This window comes from Gymnogyps californianus, chromosome 1, assembly GCF_018139145.2.
Source record: "Gymnogyps californianus isolate 813 chromosome 1, ASM1813914v2, whole genome shotgun sequence".
NCBI classification, from domain to species: Eukaryota; Metazoa; Chordata; class Aves; order Accipitriformes; family Cathartidae; genus Gymnogyps; species Gymnogyps californianus.
In genome coordinates this window covers 17,144,408-17,167,581 of record NC_059471.1, presented here as the reverse complement: position 1 = coordinate 17,167,581, position 23,174 = coordinate 17,144,408, and the positions used below count along the sequence as shown (strand labels likewise).

At 39.1% G+C, this 23,174-nt stretch overlaps 1 protein-coding gene across 1 annotated transcript in view; it reads left to right on the top strand.

Annotated features, from left to right (window-relative positions):
- Window positions 1-23,174, top strand: part of GUCY1A2 (guanylate cyclase 1 soluble subunit alpha 2) — a 162,226-nt gene that overhangs the window by 25,657 nt on the left and 113,395 nt on the right. Inside the window, exon 4 of the mRNA XM_050905388.1 lies at window positions 10,333-11,051. Coding sequence (XP_050761345.1) covers window positions 10,333-11,051 — 719 coding nt within the window. The remainder of the gene's footprint in view (window positions 1-10,332; window positions 11,052-23,174) is intronic.

The window sequence follows — 23,174 nt, the reverse complement described above, 5'->3', positions numbered from 1 at the left end:
TCCTGCTACAAGTCTAGACATCAATAGAACTCTTCCTGCTTTAATCCACTGTAATTAAGGGAGCCACATCCATCATGCTCACATGCTGTAAACTGTGTCTGATACCAGATCAATGGCACAGCTTTCCTTTGCGGTGACAGCTTCTGAGGCTGGAATATTTAATTTAACTTTGTATCCTTTCCAAAATAGTCCATACAGCTTTATGAGGGACTCCGCTTTCTTTAATTGGTGTGTGCACACTTTTACAGTGTCCTTCATAAGCATATAGAATCATAGAATCATTTAGGTTGTAAAAGACCTTTAAGATCATCGAGTCCAACCGCTAACCTGGCACTGCCAAGTCCACCACTAAACCATGTCCCTAAGCACCACATCTACATGTCTTTTAAATACCTCCAGGGATGGTGACTCCACCACTTCCCTGGGCAGCCTCTTCCGATGCTTGACAACACTTTCGGTGAAGAAATTTTTCCTAATATCCAATCTAAACCTCCCCTGGTGCAACTTGAGGCCATTTCCTCTTGTGCTATCGCTTGTTACTTGGGAGAAGAGACCGACCCCCACCTCACTACAACCTCCTTTCAGGTAGTTGTAGAGAGCGATAAGGTCTCCCCTGAGGCTCCTTTTCTCCAGGCTAAACAACCCCAGTTCCCTCAGCCGCTCCTCATAACACTTGCTCTCTAGACCCTTCACCAGCTTCGTTGCCCTTCTTTGGACACACTCCAGCACCTCAATGTCTTTCTTGTAGTGAGGGGCCCAACACTGAACACAGTATTCGAGGTGTGGCCTCACCAGTGCCGAGTACAGGAGGACGATCACTTCCCTAGTCCTGTCATCCAAAGGAAAAACAAGTGACAATATATTGGAAGTTGGGAAAACGAGAAGAGAAATCCTAGCTTCTAAAGGGAGCCTTTATAAAGTTCCTAGTTGGAAATAAAGTATTTCAAAGAATCAGCGCTGGTATGTTTTATCCTGTTGACACAGATAATGCTTTTAGCTGGCTAGCTAAGCTGTGTTCAGAGCAGATTGGTGGTGTTAGTTTGAACTTATTTTAGAAATAATGATAAGAAAAAGATTCCTATGATGAAGTGTATTATGTGGATGACTACCACATTTCTTTATTAGGTGACTACAAATTTATACTGAGGTATGTTAGAGAGCAAGATTGTATCTGAAGTGATTTCTTATTTGACCTTAGGCAAGTTTTTATTCTTTCTGTGCCTTAATTTCCCATCTGTATAACGGAGATAACAGGTTTTTTTTAATCCTTTAAACCATATGTCAATGCTATTGAGATTTTAACCTTCTCAAAGCAAAGATGTTTTCATACCATTTGTACATTCAGCATTTTGAGCAATGACAGCCAGATCTTTTTTGGGACTGCTTTTGTTCCCATAATTTAAAATAATTTGATTTCAAGTAAGATTACAGTGTGCATTTTGACTTAATTACAGATAGTCAGAATAAAGCAGAAGACTTCCAGGTAGTTGCAAATTAAAACTTTGGCAACATGAAAATAAGGACGAAAACTTTTTTTGTTAGTCTGTAATTCCTACTGTAAGGAATTTTTTGGGGGATGTAAAGCCTTCATGACCTGTCTCCTGCTTATCTTTTGGGCAGATAAGCAGGTCTGTGCTACTGAGCTTTACAAAACAATAGAGAAATGCCCAGTTTTCATTTTTCAACCTCACTGTGTACTTCTGATATATCACATGATGATATCACTTCCCAAATGCACAAACTAGATAAAAATTGCACAGCCTTCACCTCACCTCCTCCAAACACCCTTTTCAAACACTGCACACAATTAATGTAGCCTTTGTGGATGTTAACTGTTTTTCACTCTTATTTCAATCCTTCACAAAAAAAGGAAAGGTAATTTCATGAAGGGAGTTGCCTGTTTTCCTTTAAATGGCACCAGTATTTCCTTTGGGGCCTCTTTGCATCTTGCTGAGGAACTCTGTCACCTGTCATAACTTTGATAGTAGAACTAATGAAAAGTAAACTGAATTCATAAATACCTATAAAAAAATCTGTTGTGCAAAATTGCAAAGCAGAAGTAGATGTTCATACCCAATGTTTAACGACATGGAAGAAATGTTGTCTTTGAAAGCCTATTTGTGTATTAGACTACAATATCTAAATTGTATGTACTGCAGCACCATTCTATATATACTGCATAAATAACACTTGCAACACCTTGGGTGCACAGCCCGAAGTTACAAATGCACTTGTATCAGATAGTTGTTTCAGCAAGGAGGCCTGGAGAAATAATTGCACCTATCTGACTCTACATTGCTTAAGATACAGAAAAACATTCTCTTCCATTTTTTTATTCAAGAAATTAATTTATACAACAAAATTCTTTTTCATCTGTTACAAAAATACAGCTCCTAAAATCTTACTACTATTACCTCATTTTCCTTAAAAAATGCACAGCATACGTCAATGGCTGCTAAGTCACTCCGCATGTGGACTCAAATGTATTGCAAGAATTTTTCCTGTTAGGCATTCTTAACTTACAAGTTAATAATAATGCCTGTCCTCTTGATTTTGCTTCTGAGAGTGGTGTGAGGACTTTGCTTCTCTGTCATTTCTAAGTGAGTATCTTTCTGGGCATCTTCCATTTGGAGGATGATATGACACAGTGGCGAGGATTCCCAAATTTCCTGGTGATAAGTTATGTGGAATCCCAGCCCAGAGCCCTGTCCCATCAGGGAGATAAATCATGTTTCTGGATTCAGCCTCCCCAAGACACTGAGGAGGAGGTGGAATCCATCATTGATGTAGGGGTTTAAAGAGCTCTTGCTCTGGGTGGCATTTGCTTGTCACCACCGAAGAAGATATGTGCTGTAGGCTGCTTTATATAGAGCAAATCACTTCATGCCTAAATATATCTTGCAGGGCTGTTCATTTAGTGCAAAGGGCATAATTCTATAAAAGTCATTTATTCTGTGTATATTTGTCAAAGTTGAAGATCTGTGTTTCCTTTATGAAACTAAGAAAATCTCAGCTCTTACCCATATTCTGTAGTTAAAGAGGAATAAATTTGGGATCATTCTGGTAACTATTAAATAATAACAGCACATCACTGCTGAGAAATACTACATTTGAAGAGGCAGGAAATACATTGAAAAGGAGATGCCAGGACAGATCTTAGCCTACCGTGAGATTAGACCAGGTGATGTAATTGGAAAAGATGGACAAGGGTTTGGCACACTGGCTGCTGGGCAGGTGTCTGAGAACTGTAAATGCTTATATATTGAAAGTACTTAAATTACTATCACTTTCCTTTTCCTTTGAGCTAAGAACTGCAGATAGTCATTAGGATGCAACTAATTTAGAATACACAGCCTGATTTATAATTAAAGTTGTTGGTTTACAAATGGCGTAAAAGGAAACGTTACATGGCCCAGAGGACTGGCGATACTAATGGATTTTAATACTACTTGGAACTCTATCCGGGGGGGGGTCTAAGCTATACACACAGGATTCCTATTATTTAGCAGATGTTACAGTGCACTGGCAGTACAAAAGTAATCTAAACAAAAATCACATAATTCATGTGATTTCAAAACTGAGAAGAATACATCTAAATTAGAAAAGCAGAAATGTTTATACCAAATGGCCTTAGATGTCCCACTCTTCTCAAATCAGAGCTATTTATTGTTAGAAAGCAGGTGAACTACCAGTAGATACTGAGCAGTTTGAAGTTATGACGTAAAATAACATCTTGTAGAAGTCTGTTTATAAAGTAGGAGACATTCTGGCCATGATTCATTGACTAAATGTAGGTGTTTGCCATTATTTTAGGTGTTGTGGGGTATCTTGTGTGACCTCTGTCAAACCTTCAAAAATGTGTAGGTCTCTCTTAAGTCCTGTATCCTGGCAGATGTAACTATCTGTTAGTTCTTTTGTAGATGTCTTGGATGCCTTATGAAGACACAGGTAGCATTAGATTTCTATATTTAGTCAGCTGAATTGAGCCCTTTATATATGTGAGGAATTATGAGAGGTAATTTTACATTTCATGGGAAAAATTTTTAGATTTCATTACAATTTTATTCTTTCCAAGAAGTGAAGTTCTGCTCCCTATGTCAGTTCAAAGACATATATGCTTATTTGAACGCAAAAGCAAGTGAAAAAACACTTCTTATTGCTGTTTGATCTCTAGAGTTAACAGGAAACAAACTGGATCTGCCTTATTTTTAGGAATCACCAACCTAGTGATTGCAGTTTTCATTTAATAAACCCTGTGCAAATCTAAGAAGTGAGGTTTCCAAGATGTGATGGGGGACGTAAAACGATGATTGTCTTGTTTCAGACAGCTTGGCTTTGCTTGCAGAATTGGCTGCTACTGAAAGCGCTATATGGGGAAAAAAAAAGAACATTGCCTGTTCTTAGTATCTCAGCTGAGCTTCCTGTGTCAGCAGTTTGGAGCAGAATCTTTTACACGTATGCTGAGCACAGGTGATCAGGTCCTCACCAAGAGGCATTAATTACAATGATATTTCTAAGCATCATTTGTCAGAGGAGACCCTCACTTTAACAAGGAAAGAAAACACCTCATTAAAATTGGATAAAACAAGTATTATAGGTGAAGAAGTGTGAGGAATTCTTTTTAACAATAATTCCTATTTTTATTTTATGAAATCTTGAAAGATATGCAGGCCCTGTATGGCACTGTAAGAGAAGTGTAGTATAAATTTTACAGTTGTGTCAAAACCATATGTAAAGGCATAAAATGATGTTATTGTATTTACATAAAAACCACTAAAAAGAGTAATAAAAAATACTATCTAGATTCCCAGGATGATATAAATTCACCATCATAATGAAGTAAGATCCAAGTCCTTTATACAGTTATTAGATACTGGTACTAGGCTCACTTACAAGCCAAATGATTCATATAATGTACCTTTAGCATTAGCCTGTACACATCAAAACCTTTTTTATTGAGAGAATAAATGTTGCTTTCCTTACCATCTTAAATTATGCTTTGGAATTCTGAACTGCCACCTGGCTTTCTGTCCAAAAGGCTGTTTAAGGAAAAGATCTTATTCATGCCAAAAATCTGATAATCCCAAAACATTTAACAGGTATTTGCTATAATTGAAGGTGGCAAATTCTGCTTCCATCCACAGTATGAGTTCTGGAATTGCATATTGAATTGTCCCATCCCCTTAATGTTTGACATTTACAGATTCTTAATGGGCATCCCAGAAAAAAAGGTATTTTTCTGTGCCAAAGGAATCAGATGCTGGCCACTCTGCAACCATTGTCTCCATGGTTTACTTTAAAGGAAGAACTGGATGGGTTGTAACTGCTTGTGCATGCTCTGCAAGTTAATGGATTACTTTGATGTTTTTATCACATCGTTCATCTTCTGTTTGTTTCTGAAGAGCCTATGATTTGTGATTTTCTTTATGGGAACAGATTCCTATCTAATTTCTCCACTTAGTAATGTACAAAATACTTAGAAATACTGTACTAGTTCCTTGACGTTTTGCAGTGGGTTCGCAGTTTACAGGAACTGCTGAAAAGAAAAGGAAGAAAGACCTTTTACTAGCATGTTATTACAGGATGAAGTCATCTATTTCTGCTCCAGTTCAGTGAAATACTTAATTTGTACTTTGAGCCTATGCTTAAAGACTTTGGTAATTTTGGTAAAAGTATAGGATCTCTTCTTTAAATGTCTTTGAGACACATTTTCAAAGGATAATAATAGACCTTATATAGTGCTTTTGTCATAGATCCCAAAGTGCTTTGTAGTGGAGGCCCATAGCAATATTTTCATTCTACGGTTGCTTTGCCTCAATTTCCTTCTACAATGTGTATATTTAATTTCTCTCCAGTACGGGCTAGAATAAAAATGGCATTGTAGGAAAAAGCAACAAAAAGAAACTACTAAGGAAAAAAAACTTTATTAGAGTTAAGACATGTGATTTGTCCTTGCAAAGAAGTGGATTAAGTGGTAGGAACACAATAGGTCACTTTCCAAGAGGAAAGCAAATTGAGACTGATAAATTTTTAGAATTTCATTCACTATATCAGTAGAAGGTTGATAAATAGCAGAAGCTCAAAATACCAAATGACTTCACTTAAGCAACAGCAGAGAGTGTTGGGATGAATTTTGGTTTATTTTGTATCACTACTATTTAATGAAGTGTCTTGGTGAAACTAAGAAAGACTTTTTCCTACTTGCCGATGACAAGCTAGTGGCCATTAGGAAGGCCTATCTATGGTTGTCGGGGTCATGCATGAGGCGCTATGGGAGTACAGTGGCCTCTGCATTTGGAAGTGCTGGGCATGCATACAGATCTGAAATAATATTTTTTTTCTGGGCAGCTGAATGAAAATTTTGATTAGAAGTCCATAGTGAAAAAGAAAGAATGGAAATGCCAGCTTTTCAGAAAGAAATAGCCAATCATCAATTTTGATGAACAGAAGTTGACTCACATTTTCAGTGCCATCTTCAATTTGAATTATTTCACTGCAAAATCAAAGTGAAAACAAAATGAAGATGTGGAGAAAAAATTTAATGTGAGACGAGTTTGAAAAGATTAGACTGTTTATGCAGATATATAACCTGAAGGTTATAAAGAAGATTATTTTGAAGATTTTATTTCTCTTTTCTCAAAATAAAAGAAAAAACAAAGGAAATTCTGAATACATTGGAATTGGAAATCATACCTAATGTAATTTTTAGAGATAATAATTAGCCTGTGGAAGTGTAAATGTAGTAAAGTATGCACTATAGAGACAAAGAGTTCTGGGAATTTTTTTCAAAGAGTTCTGGGAATTTTTTTAACATGCAAGTTTTTCTATATGTAATAAAACTATCTCCCGATCTGGTACTTCCATCCATTTCAGTGAATAAGCCAAACATTTACTGTAGCAGTTAGGGAGGAGCTTCCTCAAAACCATGGTTTTTTCATGATTTTCCATCAGATTTTACAGTTTTTCTATAGCATCTGATACCAGTCACTGCTGAGACAAGATTTCAGAGCAGCTGAATAGCAATCATCTGATGCAGTCTGACGTTTTCTCTCCTTGTAATGATGATGGTCATTTCTATTTTCTCTTGCAAGCTAAACAGATATAAGTATAGAGAAAGGGGTAGGAAGAAACTCCACAGCAGATATTCAAAAGATTGGGATCATTTATATGGTAGTAAATGAAAAGGTTATGATTAAATATGTACAGAGTTAATGTTAGGTAACTGTGTGCTTCTGTTCATCATTTGTTTCAATAGGAGAAGCAGGAATAATTCAGTAAAAATACAGATTAAGTATTTTGTGCAACTTCACACAAGCACATCACTGAAGCCAAGAGCTTTATAGAAATACAGAAAAAAAAAAATTGCGTGTGTTTGTGTAATAGGAATTTAAATAAAGATTTTTGACTTAAAGAAAAACCATCATGCTTCAAGCAAAAATTGACCTCTTATTGGTGAGGCTTAGGAAGAAACTTCCCTGATAGGTACATTACACTTGTTTGTTTTAGAAGGTTGTTTGACTTTGTTTAATTTTCTCGGCATCTCATAGTGTATATTATTAGAGAGAAAATTCCTGACTAAGACAGACCAGCAGTTTGGTTGAGTTTGGGCATTTCCATTTTTCTATTCTGAGCTAATCTAATTTTCTGCTGGTACTGTGTGTAACTCAATTCAAAGCTAAAATGTTTTTAAAAGTAGTGGCACGTCCTCGAGCCAGGTCATTGACCTGAATTTTATAGTATAATTCATGTGGCTTGGAGTCAGTACGTTGCATCCAGATTGAACAGCCAGTCCTCCAGGGCGGACGACAAGACCAATCTAAGACAATCAGCAAAACCTTAGGCCGAAAACTAAAATACAACTCCTGTTAACAGTAATGTGACGAGGCTTACATATGTAGCAGTAAAATACACGAGTGATCAGTTCTGCATACCCTATTTTCAGTTAGTGGCGCCAGGGCAACTGACTGTTTTTCTGTAATTTTATAATACACTTTAAAGACAGCTCACCTGTGCTATCTTTTTGGGCAGCTTTGTGGGATGTTACATAGTTCTGTAACAGTATTTGGTCATTTGTACAAATAGCCCAGGGGTTTCTGATAGTGTCCTTTTCCCATACTTTCAGGGCCTCTGCAATCTTACAGCCTTGGGTGCCCCTGCTAGAGTGCTCACTTTTACCCACAGACTTCTTCTAAAGCTACTCACAGTTCACTCTACAGAACAATGAGATTTAAACATATGCATATATGTTTGTGTATACATAGGAATATGATAATTTCTTAGCTCCTTGATATTAATATCCAATTACGACAATGTTATTGGTATGGGTTAGAATTTAATTCTTTTTGGACTATAGTGAGTATTTTTATGGAAGATATTACAACACTATGTTATGCAGATGTAGTGGTAATGAGTCAGGAGTTGGCATACTGTCCTCTGAGTCAGGATATTAGGGGGCATTGTGTACCAGAGGTACTTTCTTTCGGCTTAGCCGCAGATCTGACCATCTGTGGTTGTAAAAAATCCTGGGAATATTTTTGTGATAACCTAGTTTAGTGACCAAATTTGATTTTGAGTAATGGCATTTGAATGAACTTTCCCAAATTATTACTATTACTTCTTTTATAAAATATGCGTTGTCATGTTGTCCTGTTGTCCTGTTTATATATATAATTCTATGCATTTTAATCTGCTATTAATCATATCGAAGGTCCAAACAAAACTATCATTGCAGATAGTTTGCAAAGCTGTGGAATGCTCAGATCCCTTGTGAATATTGATCATTACAACTATGCCTGTGTGCACAGGCAGTTCAGACACTGCCTTGAGATGATCAAAGGTTATTGTCTGCAAACAACAGATGCATGACTTTTGTCCCGTTACACCTCTTCGGCATGAAAGTCACTAATCACACTGTTCTTCCAAATTTAAAAGCCAACAGGCAATCTAAACAAACAATGAGAAGTTCAGTGATCCACTGGGATCTTATCAGTGTTACAAAGTATGCTGAATACATATTAAAATAAAGGGCCTGTTGTGCCCTTAGGAAATAAATAAGTGCCCTTAATTTCTGTTAGAATTCAAGATAAATTTTAAGGTGTTTCACTGGTTGACTGAAATGTGATTTGATTTGATTTCAATACACTGAAGGAACTATGCTGTTAATTCCTATATTAATTTCCTTTGAAAACTCTTGCTGGATAATTGCAATTCACATACAGCTGATTCATACTTCTTTTTCTTCTATTACAGCTTAGAACAATACAAACATATCTGATTAATTTTGTAGCTCTACTATGTGGTATAGGGATTATATACAGATGAAACTTAAAAGAGCATGTCTTCCCTAAAATAAGACAGAGGAAAATGTTTAATAACCATCTCAAAATTATTTTTTCTAGGTTATCCTTAAAATGGTAAATAACAAACTGGAGTAGGATTTGATACACATTTGTATCCAGGGACTTCCATCACTGATATTTTTTGATCCCTTCAGCAATACCAGCCTTATCACCTCTGTAAATCAAAACCTTTTGAATTTCTGTGATGGAGGCTTGAAGTGACATTGTGAGATATCACAGAGCTGTGCCATCTACTAGCAGTTTAGATAACTCTAAGAGGCAGGTTTTTTTTTAAAGATGGGTGAGTGTAGAATCCTAAAATGGAAAGGCTTTGCTCTCCTTTGCAGGCAACAAAAAAGAAGTAATTATTCTTTTGTATCTTCTGGCAGTGCCCAATAGCTATAATGAGAAAAGTATTTTGTCTGGAAAAAACCCCAAAACCCACCCCCCGCCTCCCCCAGCTGCTAAAGCGTCATCTGACTGCAGAGCTTTACATTGCTTATTGAAAGCCAAAGGCCTGACTTTGAGCCCCAGTAGCTTATTCTTCAAGGCGGGGAGAGCTGGATCGCTCACAGAGGCAGTGAACAGAGGGACTATAAAAGCAGAAGCCTCGTTTGTGGCTTGGTCAACAAGGGAAGGGATGCAGCTGTGGTGGAGTGCATTGACACAGCGGACTGCTTGTGACATGCAGGAGTCAGGGAAATTATAATGTATCCTGGCTTCCAGCAGGGAAAAGGAGACAGGCAAGTGTAAATCCCACAAGTAGCTGGCTGGGACAGCGAGCTGAAAGCGTGAGGACTTAAAATGACAGGCAAAAATGGCTTCTAGGGTTATTCCCAACTACCAGAGAAAACAGAAATCCTATGGGTAGACATCCAGTGAAAAAGCCACTCTCACTGACGTGCAAAAAATACTGGGCAAGTAGAGAACAAAGGGAAAACGTGACACAGTAGCAATACTATGTTGTTGATATCAGTGTCTCATTGTCCTATAGGTTTGAAGTTTGAGGAAATGCAAGAAAAGTTTGGGGAGGAATTCTTCAATATCTGCTTTGATGAGAATGAAAGAGTTCTTCGAGCTGTAGGTGGAACCCTTCAAGACTTCTTCAATGGCTTTGATGCTTTGCTGGAGCATATTAGAACTTCGTTTGGAAGACAGGCCACCCTGGAATCCCCTTCTTTCCTATGCAAAGAGCTCCCTGAAGGCTATCTCATGCTTCATTACTTTCACCCACATCAGATTGTGGGATTTGCAATGATGGGAATGATAAAGGCAGCAGCAAAGAAGATTTACCGCTTGGAAGTGGAAGTAGAACAGGTCACTAATGATAAGGTGTGTTCAGAAGGGACGAACCCAGGTAACTGCAGTTGTCTGACTTTCCTTATCAAAGAACGTGAAAATGCAAATATCACAAAAGCACTTCCACCGGGAACTTCCCAGTCCCCCTTAGACCTGAGGATTAGCATCAGCACCTTCTGCAGAGCTTTCCCCTTTCACCTGATGTTTGATCCAAACATGCTGGTTCTCCAGCTTGGAGAAGGTCTTAGGAAGCAGCTCAGATGTGACACTCATAAAACTCTGAAATTCCAAGACTGCTTTGACATAGTTTCTCCTAAAATCAGTGCCACATTTGAACGAGTTCTCCTGAGATTATCTACTCCCTTTGTCATTCGGACCAAACTTGAGGATTCTGGCTCTGAAAATAAAGATAAGGTAAGAACGTTAATTGGAAGATGTGTGTATATGTGTGTGATGGGAGACGATTATTCATTCAGAGAGAAGCAGCTCAAGTCCGGTGTACTCTGGAAAGCTCACTTATGCCTTGCAAACAGGGGCTAAGTGGTATTCCCCAGCCAAGTGAATATTTTCCTAAATTATTTACAAGCTTTGCCTGCGATGTTGTAGCAAATCGTGACATTGCCATTCAGAAAATTCTGCACTGTGGAGTTGAATAGTGCAGCTTAAATCAAAAGGGTGAGGAATTTTACAAAATGCCCATATCTAATCCTTAATTTCACTCCAGCTATATTATGACAACAATAATAGTTATTAAGCCATTTACTAGGGAATAGCTTTCAGTATGTTTTCTGAAAGACTCTTGCTGCAGGGTTCACACTGCCTCTTTATTATATCCTACTTCCCTATTTCGAAATGCTGCTTTCCTCTGTGTCTCTTCTTATCTCTCACCCTGCACTCAAGGGAACCAGAGCTGTAAGTGGTACCAAGTATCACTTATGCCAGTTTAAATGCTTTCCAGTCATTTAAATAGGCACTTGTCCTCCTACGCTGCCTCTTCCCTCAGTGTTTTAGAAGAGAGCTATCTCAACTAGTGAGCCCTATGTTGAGTTCAGTGCATCCCAGGTGAGTTAGGTGAGAACATGTCTTCTAGAGTGGACCTCTCCAAAGGTTGGATGGAGTTTGTCTCATTGCATATCCTTGAATTATGGGAAAGCTTTTTGGTGTGAAGTTGGGTTCCAGCTTTATGTACCAAAGTACTTGTACTTAATGCTTACATTGAAAGCCTGTGTGTGGGTGCCTTGGAAATACTGCTGCCCTAAGTGAAGGAATTATTGATTTTCAGGGTTTTTAAGAGATAGCACCCAAGAATAGTCAATCTCAATCACACTGGATACTTAGACGCCTAAGTTCTGCCTATGGATGCCAGATTTACAGTTTAGGTGGTCTGGATATAGCTTGAGAAACTCCACCTCTGTTTTGCTACCTACACTGGGCCAGAGTTTCAGAAAGACTCCTGTGGTAACTGCATATCGAGTTCTGTGGTAACTGCATATTGAGTTCTGGGTTCTTTTCAAAATATAGCCACTTCTGACAGCAGCAATGTTTCCAGCTCCTCTTTGGCACCAATAAACATGTTTCTGCTGCATTTCCCCCTAGAAACAACATGTTCTCCCAAGAGAAGCAAACTAGTGCTTCTCATTTTGTATGAATTGATGTAATTCAACCTATTTAAAACCAAAAGGGAGTTTATTTTTCAGAATCTGTCCTCAAAGTCACCCTAGCCTTTAATTATGAAAAGGAAATGTTGTGTGAAAAATTTGGAGGTTTTGGCTCTGAGCTACCTTTCGGCACAATCGTTTCTCCTTTGAGAGAGGCTTGTGCTGTGCTCCTTCATCCCTTGGAGCCTGCCCATCCCTCTCAGGCACCTTCCTCTGCCCTGGGACAGAGTTGCAGCACTTCCACCATCTTCTGCTCTTCATGAATCTGCTGCAAATCACTCTGAAGAGGAAGAAGGTTTTGGTGGTGATGGGGCTTTTAAAACTTTTTTCCCTATCTAATTACAAGTTAAACAAACAAAACATTCTCTTGCCTGGGCAGGTTTCATACACTTGTCGCTTGCTTATAGGAGAGGTGGCAGGGAGTGGAGCTTGCTGGAGGCAGGTTTTAGCAGCCAGTTTGGGAAGCAACTCTGATTTCAAAAGCTTGTTCTGTACCATCAAGCTGTGGAGCTCTGAGTGCATCCTTGCATCATTGCTGTGGTTTGTACCATGTGTCATTACAGGTGGGTAATGAATCAAATCAGCGGTGGGCCCAGCTACCACTCAGGAGAGTGACCCTCTCTGTCTTAAAGTCACGTGTAGAGTCAGAGCCAGAACAACAAGTGTCAGCACTAGCACTGTAGTAGCAATTCAGATTTTCTTGAGAAGCAGGTAAAAGGGAACGGCGGTGAAGGAAATCCTTTTTCTGCCAGCAGTTTGGAGAAAGATTGTGTCTTGAACAGTAAGGTGTAAATGAGAGAGAAAAGGGTGATGGTGAGGTGCAGGGGACCTAAGGTAAATGTTGTGCTGCAGGAACTGGAATTAATTTGAGAACGTTAGTTTAGCTGAAGAGGTATTTTCTTCTGACTCACCTGTTTTTTATAAGCACTTTCCAAAAGTTTCTGTTTGTCAGTAGTTAAATGAAGCATTGTGAGTAGTTAAACGAAGCTCAGCATGTGATGCATTTTGCTAGATATTCCCTTTTTTCCCAGAATGAAAGGCTGCACAGATTCAGAGGTTGTGGTTGTCTTGCTTACACAGATGTTGAGAGGAGCAACATGGCAATACTGTTATGTTGTGCTCAAGTCCTTAGTATCTCCTGGATAAAAAAAATAGACTGACCCTTGAGAACTGCATGCTGTATTATTTTCCCAGAGCTCAGGTCACTCGTGTGGCTCATTTCGGAATTCTTTTCAATTTGCCAACACTTGTTTGGAAGTTGACTATTGGGCAGGTAGATCAGTGGCTATAAGCATGAGTCCACTTAAAAGTCAGCAGTAACTGACTTAGGTATTTCCCTATTTCTCTGTCACACACCTCTATTCAGTTCATACTGGAATTGCATCCCACTTATAGCTATTTATCTTTTTTTTAGAAAATTGTGACTCTGCAATAACCTCAACACTTTTCAGACTTGGTTACTTTAAATTGCAGTTGAAGGGATGTGACCCAGACAACTCTGCTGCACTTTTGAAGCTGTTCAGATGTCTCAGTGGTTCCTCAAGAAATAAAAAAAATGTTTTAAAAGGCTTTGCGATGAACAGAGGACCTTTCAGCCTCTCTTCAAAGCACTTTTATCTTCATTTCAATACATAAATTGGATCTTTTTTCAGGCTTGCAGTGAGAAAGGCAGAATAACAAAACAATTTTCATTTAGTCCTGACACCAGCTATGTGTTCAGATGAAAGTAGGTCACAAATCATGATCTTTCCCTAACTCAGCACCCAGAAGCAAAAAAAACTACCTGTCCTGGCTTTCAGGGTGCTTAGTGCTTGTCCCGTTTATGCAAAGGCTCATTTGTGTGCTTTGATTTACTGGGATTTGAATCACTGGAATAAATGGCTTGGCTTTATAACAATATCCTACATTTCTGATGTAAGGGCTATGAGGTCTGGGTGATAGAAAGTACTTCCTGCAGAGATGTATGTACACCTTTGCAGAAGCACAGCCTCATGCATCAATGCATCAATATCTCAGCAAAGTTTTGTTAATTTGATATGTCACCAGCTGTTCCTTGGCAGTCTGAGCATTTAACAGAATCCCATTGTTGTAGGGACCAAACAGGAGAAAGAACTCCCCACCTGAAGAACATGGATTTTATAGCTTTAATCCCAATTTTCAACACCATCTGTACTCCTGGGTCATAATTCTAATGTTTTGATGTTTGCTTGGCTGATATTTCAGTCTCCATTATACAATGGACACATGTGGGCAATGCAAGCATTTATTCTGCAAAATAGTGAGCAATTGTATAAATTTATTAGGTCAGCAGTCTCGCTGACTTTACCTGAACTTATCATAAGTTTGCAACTAAACACACTTGTAAGTCTGTGGAGAATAAGAACCGAATTGTACAAACTAATCCAGAATAAGACAGGATGTGATGGTATACTTCCATCGTTTCTTCCTTCCCTCTTTCTGTCCTTCCCTTTTATTTTCTGCAGTGATCAAGTTATCCACACTGATGCTTTGGGTTTTTTCTTGATTATTCTGCACATTTGAAATTGTCTATATGAACAATTATGGCTGTCTTTAGATCAGGTTTCCTAGTATGCATACAGCTCTTTAGATGTATAAAAGCTGAATGTGATCGGTCTCTGAGGTTTCCAGTTTTCCCATGCAGCGAAATTCTTGTTATCGTTTGTTGTTTATAGTATGGTACTACCCAGATGCTGAAGGGAGTATTAGGGCCCTGTTGCTCTACTTGTACAAACATTCTGTTGTTTTTCACATTTCACACTAATTTTCATTCAGGGGTTTTTGTGTTTAACTGGAGAGCTTCGCTTGCATGCAATCAGATTTTCCAAATTTTGGGTATTATCCCTAAATAACAAGATCACAAATATTGCTGTTTCACCTCTCTAAGGAAACTCATTCTACACCTTTCTCTCTGGGAGCAATTATTTATTGCAACAATCAAAAATACATTTATTGTGGCAATTAACCATTTGGGATTGATAGCTTGTAGCTTCACACATGGTTAATACAACTGTACTCCACAAGAGTTTAATGAAAGTTAGTGGAGTCACATATGGAATAAGATATAATTTGAGAGGACTGGGTCTGAACTTGTCTGCTGGAGTGTTCTGAAGCCCCTGTCAAGCCCACCCACTGAGGTTTCCTTTCCATGAAGGTGCTGGCATGCAGGAGAGCTGATGGTTGCGCCCTCCCATGCAGGGGGACAGGAGCTGCCTTCCTCTAGGCACCCCACAGTCCTCAGTGGTAGGTCCTCCTGGCCAAGCGACCATCTGGGAAGCACCACCGCTCCCTCCCTGGCAGCACCTCCAGGTGTTTGCACAAAGCAGATGGGGTGTTTGCACACAAGTCTCTCCCTGACTCTCTCACCTGTGCAGAAAGTGTGTTGACATGACTGTTTCAATGTTTTACTTGTGAGCACTGCACTACTTAGGCATGTGTGGTATTAACATTGCTGTGTCCCATCTGAGCTTCTGCAGGACTTCCACTTCCATACTTTTCCAATAGAAGTCTGTTCCTCATCTCTGTGAGTCACTGGTTTTTTTTAAGGCAGATCATCTTTTACCATGTCTCTTTGTATATGCTATTTGTTTTGATAGAACTCCCCGATGGATATTACCTGATTCTGCTGCCTCAATGACTTTTCCTTTCTCAAGCAGCCTGATAACTTCCCCCTCACCTTCATGGTGAGACCTTGCATGAATCTTTCTTTTAGTTGTCACCAAGGCCACATTTCAACTTTTCATTGAAAGTGCATCATAAGAATTTTCCACTTCGTCTTTTTTTGCAGAGAACAAGACAAAATGCAGCTGATGATAACCCAGTAGTAAGTTGCGCATGTAGCATGAGTGCAGGTGGGCTGCCCTCCCACCACTTCTTGACCAGACAAGGGCTGAAAGCTCCTGATAGGTACTTCCTGAGTGCAGTCGTTTTCTGACTATACTAATGAACAAGGCCATCTGTGACATGATGTAAATACTTGCCTCCTTGACAGTACAGTGAGACGGCTGGAGCTGCTTCACTTTTTGGCTGAATGGGAAGACAGGGACTGACTTCCCTGGTTTTCCTCTCCTGGCTAACGTCCTCCTCATGTGCCAGTCCTGTGCCATCAGTGCTGGGCAGATCAAGAGGAGACAGGGCTGCCCTCGCAGGGACCCACTGCGTCCCCAGGGCCTCGATCCAAACCCAGTCCTCTTGGTGCATGGATTGACAGGACGAGCCCTGCCAGCACTGGTTTGTGGGTGCCTTTCTGAAACTCTGACTTGGCATGCAGTTGGCAAGAAAGTTGAAAGTGAATTATGAAAGAAATTATTTGGTTCCCTGCCAGATACGGTGCAGCTGTATTTTCCTTGTACTACTACTCTCCTGCTCAGACTAACAGCCCTTTTCCACCTTTGAAATAAATCAGTTTTTATAGGGATACTCACTGGCCTTTGACTTACTGTTAGTCCTGTTAGTCCAAACTTTAGAGAACTTGTCTAAGAATAAAGCTGGCATCTAAAGTTGCATTATTGAAGGTGGCCAGAATTTTTCTGGTGGAATGTATTCTCTTTGAAGTTGCCATTTTATTAAAATCACAACTTCCCCAGGAGTTCAGCAAAATGTGCTCTGGAAAATAATTTACTTTTATTGTGTCAAAATATTTTGTTCAATAATTTTAGATATAAAATACTTTTTATTAGGAAAAAGTTTTACATTATAAATTATAATACAACTTTTAAAATATGAAACATTGGTTTTGACAGAAAGAATCCTCTGAAAATTTTATATTGCAAGAAGTTCCAAATACCACATATAATTCAGATTTTCAAGAAACACCAACTCTGTAATGATAAAATGTCCAGCAAAATGGTAGTGTCAGCTTTTTATGGCTCTACTGATTGTGCAGGCTGTCTGAGCCAGTGCCTCATCTGTTGTCAGTGAGGAGGAGAGGTTTGTGGTAGATGAGCTAGACTGTACCAGCAGGAATTTGTCCCAGTGTACTGATCTAGATAAATGCAAAATAAATAAAAATAAACCAGTCCAGAGCCAAGATTAAAAAAACCCTATATCTGGAAAGTTAGATTCTAAAGTGTATAGATAGACATGTAGTAAATGGCCAGATTTTAAAAAACTTCGAGTAATAAACAACTGTTCATTTTAAAATGTAGGCTGATTCAGTGGAAGCCGGTGGGAATTTCCCCTGCTCATTTCCATTGTTTCGTTTAACTGTGGAGTTATTCATCTAGTCCTTCTCCCATGGTATGAGGAAGTGCCATTTCTAGGTCAAATATTTCCTTTCAGTCACTCAGCTGTGTATTTGCCATGTAAGATCACATCAAAAGTCCATCCAGTCCAGCATCCTGACTCTCACAGTGACCAACAGACAATGCTTAATGAAAAATACAAGAAAAAGTTTAAGCCTGCAGTGCTCTTTTCTGTAATATATCCTCCTAGCTTTTAGCTCTCCCAGGAAGAAAGTGCATCCTCTTGCAGTGGCATCCAAGATGTGGCACCTGATAGCCCCCACAGGACCACTCCTCCATGATTTTCTGTAGCACCTTATGAACCAGGAGAAGTTCATACTGTCGGCTTCTGTGGCATCTTGTGGACATAAACTCCACTGTTTACCAGAAACTGTGAAGATGAGACCTCTCTGGTTGGTGGCCACTTTCAGCGAGGTCTGTGGGGGGGACATCATGTGCAGAGTGGAGCAGCTGGCGCGGAAGCCTGCTTACCCATTGCTTCAGCAAAGCACTTTCCCGTTGTGTTTGTTGACCATTGGAAACTGTATAAAAATAACGCCTTTTAAAATCCAGCAAGTACCTTGTCTCCTTTTTTATACTGAGAGTCTATTCTTTATCTGCTACTTTTTATTTTTATTCTGGACCAACTGAATGAAACGAGCAGTCCTGACACTGGCAGACTAATTTAAAACCCAGCACACACAATCTTGAAGTGTTTTGCTTTTGCTCTGTAACTGTGTTTTTCCTCCTCTCCTAATAAAATTCAAATGAAGTGGCCTGAAAGTCGTTCTAGCATGAGGGACATCTGTCACTTACAATCTAGGAATTCTAATTTTTCCCAGAGCTGATTTATTCACAGTCAGTCAGCCTTTGACACTAAGCTCCCATTGCTTTGCAGGCTCCTGGAGCTCTCGGAATCAAATTGTGTCTTCTGTTTCTGCTAGTGCTAGTATCCCACCCCTTTGCTTGTCAAAATGTGTTTGGATTTTGATGGTTTTCGAGATGAATTGGATTCGCTGGCTTGACTGCTTCTAGAGACTGTGATGGGTTATAAGAAACAGTAGATTACATGACTATTATCTCACTAACGGTTGTGCATCGGAGAACTTTAATAACACTGTGAAAGTGGCCCAGAATTTTTAATATTTCTTCTTTAAGACAGGCCAATGAAAATGTCATTTTTAAAATGTTTTCAGTGATAGGACTGGAGAAGAAGTATAACATTCTAAAGATAAAATACTCCCTTCTCTTTTCCATTAGCTGAAAACCAAAGAAGCTGTTTGGAAATTATTTTGTTGAGTCAAGTGGCTATTAAAACAATTTGACTCCATGATGAACTCTCCCCTTTTATGATTTGCGTAATTTTTTATGATAAGGAAGCTACTTGCACATGAAAATGTCCATCTTTCTCTATTTGATTGAAAGCTTTTGAATGGGTTTCTAAATTACACTATGTCATAACCGGAACAAAAAAGTGCATTTCATTAATTTTTACATTGCATAATGAGAATACTCAGGCACAACTCAGTTTGATTTTCAGGAATGCATTTTTTTCTACCTCTCTTCTAGTGACTAAAATTAAGTATTGGTTATTCACAATACATTTTTATCCTTTTCCTCATTTGCTCATGTGAGTTCTTGAGTGACTTTGCTTTTCATGGCTATCTGAATAGGTGTGATGTCAATAAAAAGCCATTTTCCTTGAGGTGGTTGAATTAAAGTAGAAAAATTCAGTCACTCTTTACCTTCCTCCTTCCTGTCCTGGCACTTGCAACTGGGCAATGCACGTAGTCAAGCTAAGGCTTCTTTTCTGTGTCTCTGCAGAGGCTGAAGTGGCCTTTGAAAGAAGGGGAAAAGCCCGAGTGTCTGCCTGTGGATTGAGTGGGTTTTGTGCATGGGCTCCCACCAGTGCATGGGTGGGAAGTCAGAGGCTGTGGGAACACCTGGGTGTGCCTCTGAACATGAACACTAAGCTTATTGCTCTGACGGGCAGCAAATGCAAGGCCTGGCACTACCTGTGTTGGCAGCTTTCAGTTGTAAGGTCACTTCTACTCAGCAAATGCCAAAACCTCCTCCAAACCCTGCTCCTGGAGCATGCTTCTTGCCTGAGAGCAAGCCTGAGTTACTCCAGTTTACTTGCAGAGTGGCCCTGCATGGCCAAAGAGCCCAGGGAGTGGAAAGTAAGCTTTCCACTTTTTCCCTCCACCTTAAATTTTGCCTTGAAACCTCAATTTAGGACCATGTGATTCCCTTCCTATTTGGTTTTGAGTGTAGCTTAGTAGTTTTGGACCAGTTTTCGACTACTTGGCTTGGGTCCTCAAATCCTATCTCATAAATGTCTAGTCTTTTGAGTTTATATTGTAGTTGACAGCATGGATTGACTCTGAATACGTTAATTTACTCATGCTCATTGTGCATGCATCTTGTCCTGGATTCTTCATGCTTTATTTCCATGGAGGCAAAGCTCTGAAGTTCTGACACTCTGCATGAAATAGGAACTTTGCTGATGTTTTGCTGCGCTGTGGACCCAGGCAGAACAGACAGCTGACAGCAAATTACTTTGCCTGTGATTTGTACCTGGTTTTGACCCCTTTTATATTCTGGGAATGTAGCTGAATCAGACATTGTAAATTTTGTAGGTCATAAGACTCGAATCAAAAGGAATACTACTATGAAGTAACACCTAGCTTATTTTGCATTAAGAATAATTAGCAGTAGTATGAAAGAGTAAGATAATAGTGATTTGCAAAAGTCAAGACTTACTTAGAAAAGTGACCTGCAAAAGCCAGGTGCTGATTTGCTAATACTTAGGTGCAGTGTTTCTATTATCTTTGAGCAGCAATGAATGCAGAGTGGAAAATGGTGTGATGTGAGTAAGTTTGACAAGGTAACGTTTTGCTGCCTTTTACTCTTGCCAAGGATGTGCTCTTTTCTCCAGAGTCTTCCAAGGGCAGTGACTGACAGTCTCAACAACAGCAGATCACCTGTTTCCAGGCAGGTGGTCCATGCCAGCAGTTCTAATCATTGTCTTAGCACATGTTTTGCGATGATGAAATAGCATGTTGGGGAGCCAGGAGTACTCACTCAGGAAGGATGAGCCTTTCCTTTGCAATTCTTTACACTGCTGAGGATGGAGTCGTCATTCAAGTGCACAGTCCAGCCAGGCAGACCAGTGGCTGGGTAACTGTGGATTTGCTACTCTGGGAATATTACTTCATCACATGTGGGTTTTTAGGACGTGCTGAGACCAACATGTTAGAAGTAGAAGTTACATAAACCATGAAAGTATTGCTTAGAGGGAACACAAGGATGTGCCCAGGTTTTTCTGCCTGTGCTAAGCCATCATAGGGAAAAAAAATAATCCAGAGTTTTGTAATGTGCTGTCTTGAGGATTCCTGAAATTTTGTAGTTTGTCTCATTCATTGTTTTTTTTGAATATGCCTTTTATAACTGTATATATTCACATTCTCTCCAGCTAAAACTATCTATCATACATTTCCTTTTAGAAAGTATATAACACCCCCCTTGTATCATCATGATTAAAGAAAGTGAAATGAGTTAACCCATAAAATAATATTTATATTATTTGTTCCTGTCACTAACCTTTGGCTTTTATAAGTGAGGACTTAGAATGAGTATCTGAAAAGATAATTAAATGTTCTTTTTCCACAGACCTGGGATAGGCATGTGAGATATTCCTAACACATAATTTTCCTCCTGTATTGGTTCAAAACAGAATAAACTTCTTCCTCTTTGCAGATTGCAAACAAACAATAAACATTTGGTACTTCGACACCTCAGAAAGAGGTAAACATTTTAAAATTCAGTCCTAGATGAAGACACATTTAAATATTATTTTGAACATTTTGACCAATGTAGTTTCTATATGCCTTGTGAGTTTTATGTATTTTATGATACTTGTTACTCTCTTTCTTTCTACGAACTGGAACTGATCTTCTTTTTCACACTGGATGCAGCTTTTTCTGTAATGATTCTCACTCTGCTGTGGGACCACTAGGAGAGCAGGGTCTATGCAACTCTAAGGAATATAAACATGAATATGTTACAATAGATAAATATTAGATATCTTTTTATATTTATAAATATTATATATATTTATATATAATATATAAATATTTCATTTTCATTTTTGCATCACCTTTCTTTTTCTTTGAAAATTTAGAGATTGAATCCTTTTTGCCCTGTGCCTAGAAGGGGCTGTTATGAACATATCGTTTGATCTGCATAAATAAGGATTTTAGCTATTAATTGCTATGTCTTTCCGACAGCATCTTCCTAGGAATATTCCAGTGGCTTTAGTGGATTGCTGTTGTGATTGGAGTTGGTAGGGCCTGATTGTGTCACGCCTCAGTACTTCAGTCTAGTACTTCCCTCCTCAAATGTCGAACTGGTAGCTTTAAAAATGTCTGTTCTGGTGAAAACATAGGTCTAGGGTATCCTCCTTAAGACAGTACAGATAATACTATTGAAGTGTTTAAAAAAGATGGCCTACATTGACAGGTTACAAAGATAACTGCTTCTGAAAAATTCATAAAATAAAAGCTTAGAGCATAAAAATGTTTGGCCTGTGCTATGTTTGGGAGAGTTTGAAGAATGACCCCAAATTTGCAAGCAATCTATTAATAAATCCATTCCTTAAGCAGGTATTTTAATGGGCAAAGATATTCGAACTGGGATAACTTCAGAGGCCTTCAGTCGTGGCTGTTGAAGGGCCAATACATCTGTCACAAAACAAAAGCAAAATCATGCCCAATGGCTTGAGGAAGAAAGAAAAAACTGGGCAGACTAACTTCTTTTTTGTTCTGTGTGTGATGGGGGTGGGCTCCTCTGCAACACCTTGGCACATTCTGCTGTTTTGGTTCTGTCTGAGAATGGACTATCAGTGACACTGAGACACGGGCCCCAGAATTGGCATGAGGTGTGAATCAGGGGACTCAATTATGTCCCCTCCTTCCACTGATGCCAAGGATCTTTGCAGCTTAAATTCATCTTTTAATCCTTCCCCCCATAAAGAGTGTTGGATGATTTCAGTCGTCAAGTAGCTGCTTCTTATCTGCATGACTTCGCTTAGAAAGCGATGCTATTAAAACTGATTTTATACAATAGAGCACAGAATAATTTCTTGTATTGGTGTAAAACTTTGTGGGGAATGCCCAGTGAATTCTAAATTAATTATATTTTAAATGTGTAACTTAAAGAATTGTTGCAATTTTTTGTAAAATCCTTGGTGCTTTCTGCTTTGTTACCTCAAAGGCATCCAGCAGAGGGAATGTTTGAATGGATTAACAGAGCCTGGGGATTATTCTCGGCTGTGCTTGCTGTGTCTCAGAGTCCTTTGCAGTGCAGGCTTTTGGCTGACTCCCCTGTGAAAGTACTTTCTGCCTCCATGGACATTGCACCTGGTAAAAGTCAGGCAAGAGGAATGAAGAGATCCCCTATTCCCAGAGTTCTGTTATGCCACTAAAGGAGAGCTACCAAGAAAAAAACCAGAAGAGGCTATGTTTATTTCAGCTCCACTGAAACCCAAGGGGAAAAATACCAGTACTTGGCAAATATTAGAGGAGATACTTCATATTGAAAGAACTTTGATTTCTCAGCTTCATTGAATTGTATTTAGT